Genomic DNA, 13,253 nt, shown 5'->3' on the forward strand with positions numbered 1-13,253 from the left:
ACAATAATTTTACTTGTTAAAATGACGTGCAGGATTTATTGCAAAAAAAAAAATGAAAATGTACTGGACAACCTTGCCTATTGTCAACATTAAAATAAGATAAACCTGGCATATTTATGTTAAAAAATACTGAAATAAGATAGTATCTTTTTTCCACAGGATTCTGGTACAGCCCCAGGTATTCAGATCAGTGGTCCAGTCAGTCTGGCCCCAGGACAAGTAGCTGTTTGGGCTATAACCATTGTCCTTTATGATGGGTCCAATCCTCTAGCCCTGGATCTGTATGGCTCGGGGTCAAACCCAGTTGAACTGTGTTCTTCTGGTTTCAGAGAAGCAGGTGAGTTATAATTAAAAGATAGTAGCAATGCGTGAGCATGTAGGGCTCTAGAATTAGAAAAAAATCCTTGGGTCACCTACAACTGGCAACATCAAAATTTTGAAATTTCTCAAAAATTACTGACTGAAGTAAATAAACTCCGTAATCCTGAACTGAGGGTGTTTTGCCAAGATTGGCGACTTCAATAATAGGACTGTAGATAGGCGATTAAAAAATATGCAGCATTTGTTATGTTGCTATGCCTTGTTTACATTACAAGATGACGGCCATTTTTTTCCGGAAGTCACAAGCAGAAAACCTAAATTACGTCACAATAGTACTCTAGATGGTGTTTTTCATACAAAGGGGAGCTACTCCTGCAAACAGATGCTTATCAGCTGATTTTGACAGCGAATAATCTTAAATCATTTTTAGTTACTTCAGGCCTTTTATCAACAGCTTATTTACTAGATTAAGCTTCTTTTTAGATTGATTGATTGATTGTTGGGGTTTAACGCCAGAGCAGCAGTATTTTATCTATATTCAGGCGAGAAATGCAGATCAAAACACAATGGAATTTTATTCCAAGGGTTAGAGCCTATATGTTTATAACAATAAGTAAAAAGAGTTTTTCAGCTATCAATGCTACAATGGGAAATAATCCAACTTCTACTCTCCCCTGATGAAGATTTCAAGCCTTTAGTAAGTTTTTTTTGTAGCTTTGATTAATACTGTTTTATTTAATGACAAATCAGTTCAAAAAAAAAAAAATAAAGCGTAATTTTTTTCCCTACATCATGTTCTTATTTCCCATAACAAAAGGTAAAAGATTGACAGTTTTATCATATTTTTGACAGGTTCAAACTTCAGATGTTATGATGGGAACCGAATCAAGGTTGACCCAAGTGTTTCTGGACCAACTGGATTTGTTTACACATTTGGAGAACTTCTCAATTCAGGTATAAAACATTTTATAGGAAAACAAAGATATGTTGGAATTAATCCTGACTGAAAAAAATCTTTCGTTCATTTTCATTTCAGAACATTTCAACCTATGTATCCCATCTAAGCACATTCAAGTAAGTTACCTTCCTCATGATGAAGATGGTTCAACTCAACCAAAAGAAAATTGTACTGCAAATCTCTTAATCATTTTTGAATATTTATATATAGAAGTTTTACATGGAATTTATTGAACTATCTTCTATGATTTAACATGTATTTTCATTGTGATAAATAATTTTAGTAGAAAAAATGGCAATATCTTACATTAATTGACAGTTGTTTGTTTCACTTGACAGTTGTTTGTTTAAGACTTTGTTGATATATGACAATACACATTTGTGCATTTGGCAAACTGGATGTAAATTACAGGTGGTCATTCACCTTAGATTGCCTTTTAGGACATGTAGGACCAGCACCTACATGTATATTTTTTACTATAAGTGGCAATTAATACTATATGTAATAATGGTACAGATTCATATGTTACTATACTGGTGGACCAATGTAGCATTTTGCTGAATAATGCCTTTTTTCTATTTGACCATGTTTTCCTCAATATGAATTTTAAGATTTGTCTCCAGGTGGCTTGATTATAAAAACCAAGAAGATTTTTAGAGTACCCTTCAAATACATGTACATGTACAATTCTATTCTTTTAAATTAACATTTATTTTTTATCTTTAAATACATATATTAACATGCATTTTTTTTTATAGATTTTCTGCATGGCCTGGTAACAGATGCTGTAAACAACTCAGTTGTAGTAGAAGTGATGGGGAGCATCCCGTACTCAGCATCTCTCGGCTCTGACTATACATTTGATGTAGATACTTATCTCAATGGTGTAATCAGTACAGTTACCTCCCATACCATAAATATTGTATCTGGTGCATACACGTCTACTGTAAGTGTTACCAGTACAGTTAGCTCCAATACCATATGTTTGTTTGTTTGTTTGTTGGGGTTTAACATCTGAGCAGCAATATTTCAGCTATATTCAGACGATGAACATGAAATTGATGATAAAATGAACATGAAATGATGAAATGAAAAAGGATGGGACACAAGGACAATGGGGTTGACAAATTTTGATTGCCACAGGAAATAGGGAGAGGTGGGTAGGGTCAGGCAATTTAGCCTCCTGTGGCGGAGCCCCATGGTTCCTACTCCGGGAGAATACCACAGTAGGGTTCTTTAACGTGCGAGGAACGTGGCATCTTTCCCAACACGGTGCACCATTATGGTTTGCGGTCAGGTTTTCCATATTATAGCTTGACAACCCCAGCATTTAACATGCCAGGGGTACCCCATTCAACCACCTGGGGCACACATCCCAGCTGCTCCGTGGGCAGAGCGCCCTAGCCCCATACCATAGATATTGTGTCTAGTGCATACACATCTACTGTAAGTGTTATCAGTACAGTTAGCTCCCATACCATAAATATTATATCCTGTGCATACACATCTACTGTAAGTGTTATCAGTACAGTTAGCTCCCATACCATAAATATTATATCCTGTGCATACACATCTACTGTAAGTGTTATCAATACAGTTAGCTCCCATACCATAAATAATGTATCTGGTGCATACACATCTACTGTAAGTGTTATCAGTACAGTTAGCTCCCATACCATAAATATTGTATCTGGTGCATACACATCTACTGTAAGTGTTATCAGTACAGTTAGCTCCCATACCATAGATATTGTATCTGGTGCATACACATCTACTGTAAGTTTTATTATGTGTACATAAAAAATGCAATATTTGACACACACCTGTTAATCTTTGGAACAGTTCATGTGGGAGATTCTCCCTAGTTACACTGTTGCTTGTGGGAGATTTTCACAAGTTTTTTATGTAAAAAGTTAATTTTTAGTATTTTTCACCAAAAATATATTAATTTGAGCCAATAACCTCTCACAAATTTTACATCTTTATGTAGAAGATTCTAATATTTCCATTAATTTCGTGGGAGTCTCCTGTCTAATGTCAGAAGGTTAACAGGTATAGTTTGATATGTTTTTCATCTGTTTTTCTCATGATGAAGACAGATCTAAAAACGTATGAGAAATTCCAAACAATGATAAAATGGAGTTACTGTGATTTATTTCTTCACTTTGCTTGCAATTTATTTAAATTATACCAATCAAAATTAATATATGCCATACTTAGTATCACAACCTGTTGCAAATTTTTTATGCCACAATTTGTTTATTCTGTGATCTGAACTAGTTTAAAATTAATTTTATGCTATTTTTTTGTGAAATTTTGAGATGACTTGCTTTAAAGATTGTTTTCTGTCACAGAACAGCAACTTATGAAGATTGAGGAAAAATGAATACTACTCATATACTTTTTTTAGTTTTAAATGTTTAACCATTTCCTTATAATGTTTATTTGCAGGTTTTGCCCTCAGTGAATGTCGATAAACTTCTCACTTCGACCACCAACATCGCTAAGGGAACCTCCATTGTCGTCATTGTTGATTTTTTCGTTGAACCAAATTCTGTTGATTCCTACTCTGTTGATATAACATCCACTACAGGTGATTCAACAATCTGTGACTTTAACATCCTTTCTCAAGGGAGTAATCTCCCCTGTCAGGATTTAGAACAGACAGGTGGCACCACTGTTTATACTTCAACAGATAATAACGTAACATTTTCGTCTGTGTCACATGACTTTGGGATGATCAGTAATATTGGGACATCAGCAAATATTATGGACATTGAAAATAAGGTAAGACAAATATTGGTGAATAAAAGGAATTTCTTGTCAGAAAAACATGGTTAAAAATAAAAGTAAAAATATTTATTTTCACAGCGTACTAACTTTCACTATTTGTATGGTGGACAGAAAACCATGAAAAATAGTACTCACAAAATTGATTTTTAACACTATATATATCATTTTTAAGACAAAATCCACGATAAATTAATACCTTAAGTGGTACAGTCCCTGAACAGATCTATGCAACAATTTGAAGGATTTATGACTGCTGAACGATTGTTTGGTGACAGATCAATAGCTGATGACTGGTGACCGATCTGATCACAGTTTTGTTTTGTAAAATGATGAATGATCTGATAAAAATAAAACAATGCAAAATAGAAGTATTCATTGATGTTTAAATCTACTGCATTATGGTTATATGTGTAAAATTGACAAATAAAACAATGGAATATGTAAAAATATATTGACCTCTCTGTGGTCATGTGATGCGATCATTGGTTTAATGGATCAGTTGACAGATCGATGACTGATAGGAAACTGATCAGTGTTAGATGACCAATCGCAATGTATGTTGCACAGACTAGTTCAGGTACTGTAGTACTTAGGGGCAAGACTGTCTGAAACAGGTGCCTATGGTTATGGAGGGTTATATCAATGTCAGTTCTTCACTTTACCCAAAAAATTGTATTTAATGAAACATTTAAAGAATCTTCATTGCATGTAAATATTGAACACTTCCTACTTTGGTTTTTTTTTTTTTTGCTCAAATCAGTTTGGAGGTCAAAAGGTGGATGTTATCATTTGGAATAGTTGGGATATCTTAGTTTATTTACAAAGGTGTAAGGGCATTAGACTATGAAAGTTGCCTAAAAATATCAACTTTGCTGTTATATCTTAAAAATTGTTCATTACTTATAGTAAGATATATATATATTATAATGAAAAAAAAAGATTTGTGACATCATCTTTAATGGTGCCACAATTATAACTTATTAAACAAAAACTGCTGAGAATTGTAAATTTTGTTGCATTTTCTGACATTTTATTTACATATGATAAACTATGCAGCATAATAAATGTATTTGTATTCATTGAATATAAATTTGTATCTTGGGTGTTTACACCATTTTCTTGGCAAAAATATGACTAAAAAGTGACCAAAAAATACAAAATTAATAGAATATCTGAATTTTGGTAAACTTCTATTATTTTGTTGTTATAAATGCAAAAATCTGAAGTTTTTATTATGTTTTTTTCATTTGTGATGGATTTAAGATAATAAATTCACAATTGAATCTTATTCAACACTTTATGATAGATTTGCAGTCATGTTTTAGACCAATGAGGGCATTTATAACCCCTTCTCCATATTCTCCTTTTTAATAATTCTGATTTATCTATTTTTTGTACCAATAGATAATTCCTAAATTTGAATAATAATATTTGTGTATTCGGAAATTTGTTGTATTTCCATAGTCATTATAGGTTACTCTAGCTGATTCTTTGGGATCCGTGTTTTATTTCCAGGTTTCTTTGGAAGTGGCCATCAAAGTCCCAATAGCATCAAAAGCTTCTACAATAGATGTCACAGCCAATGTCATCTCAGCCAATTTAGGAACAGCTACATCTTTACTGACCTTAAATGTTGTAAACTCTTTGATATCTGCTGAGGTATAATCGTTGTATATAATTTAAGGCCATTTAAAGTAATTTCTTGGTTTTCAGGACGTTTTCTGTGATATCTGCTGATGTATGATTGAATTGCACCATATAAGGCCATACAAAGTAATTTCTTATTTTTCAGGCCATGTTCTATAATATCTGCTGAGGTATAATTGAATTATACCATACGAGGCCATACAAAGTAATTTCTTGGTTTTCAGACCATTTTCTGTGATATCTGCTGATGTATGATGAAATTGTACCATACAAAGCCATACAAAGTAATTTCTTATTTTTCAGGCCATGTTCTGTAATATCTGCTGAGGTATAATTGAATTGTACTATACAAGGCCATACAAAGTCATTCCTTAGTTTTCAGACCATTTTCTGTAATATATGCTGAGGTATAATTGAATTGTACCATATAAGGCCGTACAAAGTATTTTTTTTTTTTTTTTCAAGTCTTTTTTCACTGACCCTAAATATTTTCAATTCTCCAATAATTGCTGAGGTATCAGTAGTTGTGGGCGTGGCTTAGATAGATCGATAGCTACAAAAGTGTTTTATTGACCCTAAAAACACCATGTCCAAAGCCAGTTAACCAAAGCATAAATGTGTTTTAATTATATGAGCAGTAAATATGATTATTTGAATACATGTATTAATGTTCCTATTGAGAACATTTACAATTGCCTCATGCTGCATGTGTGGTAATATCATCGGCTCTACCACAAGTGTGAGTAATTCTTACTGAAAAAGGTCTATTCAGAAAAACCAATACCTATAACTGTGTTGACATATTATTATACTGACTGGTAAGCAACAAGACAAAATTTAATATTCATATACTCAACATTTTCAGGACTAAATGTAATGATATGACTTAAAGACTAGTGGATAATCTAAGTAATCGGAATGTTAAAGGTTGAAGGGAGATGGGTTGTTTATGCATGTTCTAGTTTCATTTTCTTTACCAGAATTTACAATGTAGAACGTATTGAAAATCAAAGACCAATCTGCATTGTTTACTTCCGGGTACTCGAAATGCTGTATAACAATGCAAATTCTTCTATTTTATGTTTTTTCTTACTACCTGTATCATGCAGGAATAGATATTTTTAATTTTTAATAGTATTTTTTACACAAAATTTGTTTTGCCCTCAACTCTGGATTCAACGCTTTCTAAATGACAAGTCTCTATGCTTTTGAATGGTAGACTTGAGAAGCCAATCTCATGAAATCACGAGGTCACATGACGAGACTTACATACCCTTTTGCATTTACCATGACAATAATTTCTGTTTAAACCAGGCCCTGAATAATCAGAAAACCTTTCTGAACCATACACTTTTCAATGCCCCTGTATTTTCAACCTGGGTGTTTCCAACACCTGTCTAAAATAAACACTGTCTAAACCTTAAATTTATCATAAAAAAGTGGTTGGATTTTGATAGGGTTAAAAGTTTTTTGATAAAAATATTTCTGTATTAAAAAATTACAGAAAAAAAAATCATTAAATACTTTGATTTTTTTATAGACTGATATCAGTGTAACCCTGAATAGTGTACCTCCAGAGCCACTTCCCGTAATACGGCACATCGCTGACTATGTCTCATGGAGTGTTCAGTTGGTCATGCCAATAACCTCTGACAGATATACACTCATGGCTACTGCACCATTCTCTGCCAATGAAGCGCATCTGACAGTCATATCAGCTGAATATACCTATATTGGTATGGATCTTAGCTGTAAGGATGATATTGCTATATTGTCTGAGGCAAAGTCGAGTGATGTATCTAATCAACAGTTGACCACTATAACCATAGATCTGGGATTCATATCTTATTTAGGTATATTATTGTTAGTTTCTGAATGTTTTATTTATTTGTGTCACACTCAACTTTGTGAATGAAAATATCAGGTTTTTTTTAATATCTGATGTGAATTTTTTTTGCAAATTCTTAAGCTGTGTGATAAGTTATATTTGTGCATGTTATTCTGCAGTGGTTAATAAATTAAATCTTATTTTAAATTCTGTTAGATTCACATCAATGAAAAACTCTTGATAGTACATATCTTTGAATATTTTTCTTCAATTCTTGTATCCATTTTCTTTTGAACTATCATGTGTTTTTTTCTCAAGGATTTTATAATTCAACCAATGGGAACACTGTAGAGGTAGAGTTCGTTTTTAAGGTTACTGACCATCCAGCTCATGTAGGAACAACCATTCAGACCTTGACCTTTGACCTGACCAGTGATGGTGGAGCAACAGCGACAACAACAGGGGATGTTACAGTTGAGTTACTAGGGTCGGAGGTCACAGAGATGGTTTTGGACACTTGGTGTGAAGACACTTTTGTTAACAAGAAAAATGCAGGGTTTGTATTTAAAACAAGTTTTCATCTAAATTTATGAAAATAAAGTACTTTTTAAGGGTTAAATTCTTATATTTTAAAAAAAATTATAAAGTGTACAGACTTTCTTCATTGTTGAGGACAAATCAGCCGTCACATTTTACATTAATGCAGTACCCTAAAATCAACCTGACTATCTCTACAGTACAAGTGCAACTGAAATCAAGAGTTATCATGGTTGCAGCAAAAGTCAAAGCTTACGATTATAGGGAGACAGATTAAGGAAAGAATTCTGTGGGCAATACACACTACATTGATACCCCCACTCACCCATTCAATAAAATGCACTTTTTGGCTTTCATACTGTGCAAGTTTCATGAAATTAGGAAGAGTAAGGGATAGGTACCCTTCTGTGTAAAGGAAGGTAGGATTAGTACATCTAGAAGGGAGGAAGTATGGATGAAAGAAAGGACAAACTGGCACCCCTATCACTATTAACCCCCAAACTTTGCAAGTAGGGGCAGGGTATTTAAAATGAAGAAGAGTGTGCTGAAGCCTAATATAAAATACTTAGAAAATTAAAATAACTTGAGACTCCTTATATAATTGGAATCAACAACTAGGTTCATTCATCTGGCTCATTACTAGGTAGTTCAGGGGTTTGCGACAAACCCTCCTCACGATATCCCCTTCTCTAATTTTGCCTATTTAATCCTCTCCAAACTCTCTTAAAAATATTTAGCTGACTGGCCTAGTCATCTATTGGGTAAATGTCCTCTGGTATCTACATGCTTTAGTTACATGTTCCTGAGTTGTTATGTATATATTGTATTTTTCCCAGGGACACAATCACTGTGTATGGAGAAGCCTATCTTCTGAATACGTCCACTGCCCATGCTGCTGATGTAAAGTTTGCTTACCTCCTGCCATCTTATGTAGCATATGTCACTTTACTGACCTACACACATGTTCAGCCAACTGTGACTGTGGAAGCTAAGGGAGTAACTATTTTGGTAAGAAATATTCAGGGAGAATTCTGTTTATTTATGCTATTTTGAATTCTTTTATTTTTTGTTTTTAAATCTGCTATATTTGACATTATGAAAAAAAATGAAAAACTTACAAGATATTTTGATATTCTGTTTGTCCATTTGCCATTTGTGAAAACTAAATTGAAGAGCAGTTGACTGAAGAGAAGTATTTCAATATTTTTTCTCAAAGCTATTGCACTCATGATTTTTTGACTGTGTTTAAAATCACATGGTTGACAGAAAATCAAAATTTAATATCCTAGATCAGAAAAATGCATGGAATTCTCATTCGTGACTTATTCACCAAATATTTTAAATTTAAGTACAGGTTAATCATAAAATCATGCTACTGATAAATAAGGTGATAGGTCAAAAATCGTAGTCAATTTTCTAAATGATGTAAAATCTGCAAGAAGGTTATTTGTTGAAAAATATCAATAACAGATATTGCTACATCTGACTTGTAATCAAAATGTCAAGCATGCAAAATCACAAAATATGGATGTTTGTCAGAAATGCATTGTTTAAATGGGAAATATTAAATATGAAATATTATAATTGAAAATATTATTTGCCATTTCTGTTACCGCATATCATACTTACCAAATCTTTCTTTTGGTTTTCCAAATACTATTTGGACATAATCATATTACTTTCTGCATGATAGCTATGTGAACTTGTGCTTAAACAATATTATGTGGGGGTTAAATAGAGGAAAGGGAATAATGATAGATTTGTATAAAGGTGCCTTTTCCAAATATTTTAACTGAATTTGTTTCATTACAGTTTCCAGTCATTACTTTTGAAGACCATGTCAATTTTACGTTCAATGTTGAACTAGATCCTTCTGGACATTTTGAACCCGGCATAGAAGACATTCACACAGTTATACCAGTAGATGTGACATACATGTCACTCCAGAAGGCAGGCCGTACAGATACAGCTGTTCATTACTTCCCTGAACCTTTTATACTGGAGGTCACATTTGATGTCCCTAGTAAGTAAACAATACCTAAATTAGCTTATTGTTTAATGAGAATGGATATGGTGGATATGAAAAAGAGACAGCAACCTCACTGGGATGAAACATACCTATTAACCTTTGGAAGAGTTCCTGTAGGAGATTCTCCTCCATTGACAATATTGTCTCATGTGGGGGATTCTCCTACATTGACAATATTGTCTCATGTGGGGGATTCTCCTGCATTGACAATATTGTCTCATGTGGGAGATTCACATCCATTGACAATATTGTCTTATGTGGGAGATTGTTACGTAAAAGCAGTTTTTCGACGTGAAGAAGTTTTTTTTATTATATGGATTTTAACAAAAAAAACACAAATTTTCCATTTTATTTGGGAGATTCTAAATTTTTCATTGATTTTGTTGGAGTCTCCCCTGATGTGGAAGGGTTTACATGTATGGTCTATACTTAAGGCATAAAATCAGTTAAAAGTAAATAGGGAAGCAAATACTACACAGAAATTAAGTAGTCGTCTTTGTAAGAATCATGCAAAATCTGAAAAATGTGATACACCCCAAAAAAGGCTACATATTTTTATTTTTGTAATTAAGTTGTTTTATGGGTCTATACTATGAAATGTGTAATTAGTGTAATTATTCATTCAAATCTGCCTGCTCTTAGGAGATAATCGACATTGAAAATACAGTAGATTCTATTGTATTTGAGAGCCATTTACAGAGTTATCTCCCTTAATTTTGAACTCTACAGTGCATTCTATATAATTTTTGTCTCCTAAGAGCACGGGTTATATTAAAAACCACATGTTAATTTCTGTTTACTATGACATTTTAAACAAAATATCAAAAATAAAAATATGTAGGCTTTTTACCCATGAATCACATTTTGCATGATCCTTAGCTGGAGTGCTACTTAATAACAGGCAAAAACTATATATAATATATGAAACTAAAAGAGAAAAACTCAAAACTAGATATATTTCCAATTATGGAGCATAGGTTAGGTGCATAGTTAACATACATCTCCTGAAATATATAATGTTTCCATTCATGTGCACACAAATCACAAATCTTACATTTTTATGTCGCAGATTCTTAATTTTTCATTGATTTTTTTGGAGTTGCCCCCTGATGTGGCAGGGTTAACAATGTATGGCTTATACTCGAGACAAAAAATCACAAATCACAAGATGAATTTAGAATCCATATATTATTTACGTATTTTACAAAAAAAAGAGATAGGTCGCATGACCTTACACATATGGTAAGTGTCAATTTTTTAGATGTATTAATTTCACTCTTTTCTCATCTCAACAGACAACTGCGAAAAAAAGTACCTCCAAATTTGCATGATTTGAATTTTAACACTTTATAATGCTAATCATATTTTGAAACTGCGAAAATTTGATACCCATGAATATGTTCACTTGACAGAATCCTCGAAAATTAACAACTACCAAAATGTTTACAGTATTTCTGTATTGAGGAATACACACATGATGCAGAGGAATTTTGCATACACTTTACACATGACATTGGAAACCTGAACACAATATTCATGAATGTATTTCAGAATTTTTGCACACACTTGACACAAAGCATGAACAGAATTTGCCAAATTTTGGATGTATTTCAGAATTTGTATAACTACTTTGATACAATGTCTATGGAAGTACTTTCTAGTTACAGAACATTTTGAAAAAAAGAATTAATCTTTATTATTTGTCTGAAATATTACAATATTTATATGAACACATTTTATCTTGTAGATGCATTCGTATCAGTGACGTCCCAGCTGCAGGCATGCCAGTTTGTTAGTTCATCAGAAGAAACACCTAATGCTGCCAGTACAGCCGTCTCTACATCTAACCTGGGCTGGAAACCTAGTATCAGAGGCTCCCCATTCTGTGGACAGGAATACCTACAAGTAAGAATCAATAACAAAAATAGTTTTGACATAGAACAATTTTTAAGTCAATTATTGTATTACCTTATCGATGATGGACAAAGGGGTAAATTCACTAACAGTAGTTTCAGGCCTACTAATTTGCCAAAGTTTCAACTTACTATTTGAAAGTTTCCATTTGCCTATTTTAAAGCTAAAGTACTAATACACAGAAAATACCAAACTGTTTTATAATTTAGTCAAAAGGAGGGCACAAAACTCCACTTCTACACAGTTTTGAAAGGATTTTCACAAAAATGAGAGCATTCAGGGTCGGTTTTTTTTTTTTAATCCAAAAATATAGAGCACAAGCTATGACCATGGAAATCTTTTGTCAGGATTTGTGGTGGTACAGAAGGCTGTTTTTGTATAAAAAACCACAGAGTTCGACAAATGCGCTCTATATTTTCTACATAAAAATGTCTCATGAAATAAGCTATTTTTACACAATTCTGCTAAATTTTCTTATTTGGCTTTGTTTTCTTCTACAATTTTAAAGCAACACATATCTGAACAGCAATGAAACTTTGTTTTTAAAGAAGGCGCATATTCAATGAGTTAGTTAAGCAATTTTCAAATTTATTTGAAACTCTTAAGTTTTTGGGGCTGATTTTGATACTTTCTGAACCTACTCCTTGGGTTTTATGCTGCCTGGATGTCCCAAAACATCTTTTGAAAATAAAATATGTTGTATGGAGTTTTGATAATTGTCTTTTGTTCAAATATTTGTCTTAAAAGGTGGAATCATTATTTTTTTTGTTTTAGTTGTTTTCAATGAGGCTTTAAATGTAAAAAAAAGTTTGCAGTGCAATATTATGTGGTTTTTTTTAATCCCTAGGCAAAAATTTTTAATTGTATACAACTTTTTATGACCTATCAATAATCAGTGAGTGAGCTAAATTGTTTAACCTGACTAGAATAATTATGAACATGAAACTCAGTTTAATAACTATTATTGTTGTGCAAAATGCAAACCATGAAAAGTTTTAGAATTTTTATTTCCAGGAGTCTCTGATATTCAAAGATGATTTTTTTAATCACTTTAAGGTGGATCTTTGTTAAATTTTGTCTATCATTTATTCAAAGAGATGATGTTGTATGAACATACTTATAAATATCTCAAATTTAGATTAGTAGTGAAAAGGGTATGATTCCACCCTAAAAATTCAAATTTGTATGGAAATTAAATAATAATTAGTAAAATGTGTACTTACTTA

General features: G+C 32.6%; 1 protein-coding gene across 2 annotated transcripts in view; it reads left to right on the top strand.

Moving 5' to 3' along the window:
- The window catches only part of LOC148599812 (uncharacterized), a 48,392-nt gene that overhangs the window by 25,356 nt on the left and 9,783 nt on the right, over nt 1-13,253 (top strand). For both annotated transcript variants that reach the window (XM_088558963.1, XM_088558964.1), the window contains exons 9-18: nt 160-337; nt 1,174-1,275; nt 2,038-2,225; nt 3,731-4,066; nt 5,588-5,731; nt 7,260-7,572; nt 7,866-8,103; nt 8,921-9,092; nt 9,897-10,107; nt 11,861-12,018. In XM_088558963.1, coding sequence (XP_088415089.1) covers nt 160-337; nt 1,174-1,275; nt 2,038-2,225; nt 3,731-4,066; nt 5,588-5,731; nt 7,260-7,572; nt 7,866-8,103; nt 8,921-9,092; nt 9,897-10,107; nt 11,861-12,018 — 2,040 coding nt within the window. The remainder of the gene's footprint in view (nt 1-159; nt 338-1,173; nt 1,276-2,037; nt 2,226-3,730; nt 4,067-5,587; nt 5,732-7,259; nt 7,573-7,865; nt 8,104-8,920; nt 9,093-9,896; nt 10,108-11,860; nt 12,019-13,253) is intronic.

The sequence above is a fragment of the Perna viridis genome, chromosome 13 (genome assembly GCF_037379345.1).
Source record: "Perna viridis isolate PV_CMFRI_1.1 ecotype Kerala chromosome 13, ASM3737934v1, whole genome shotgun sequence".
In the NCBI taxonomy this organism is placed as follows: Eukaryota; Metazoa; Mollusca; class Bivalvia; order Mytilida; family Mytilidae; genus Perna; species Perna viridis.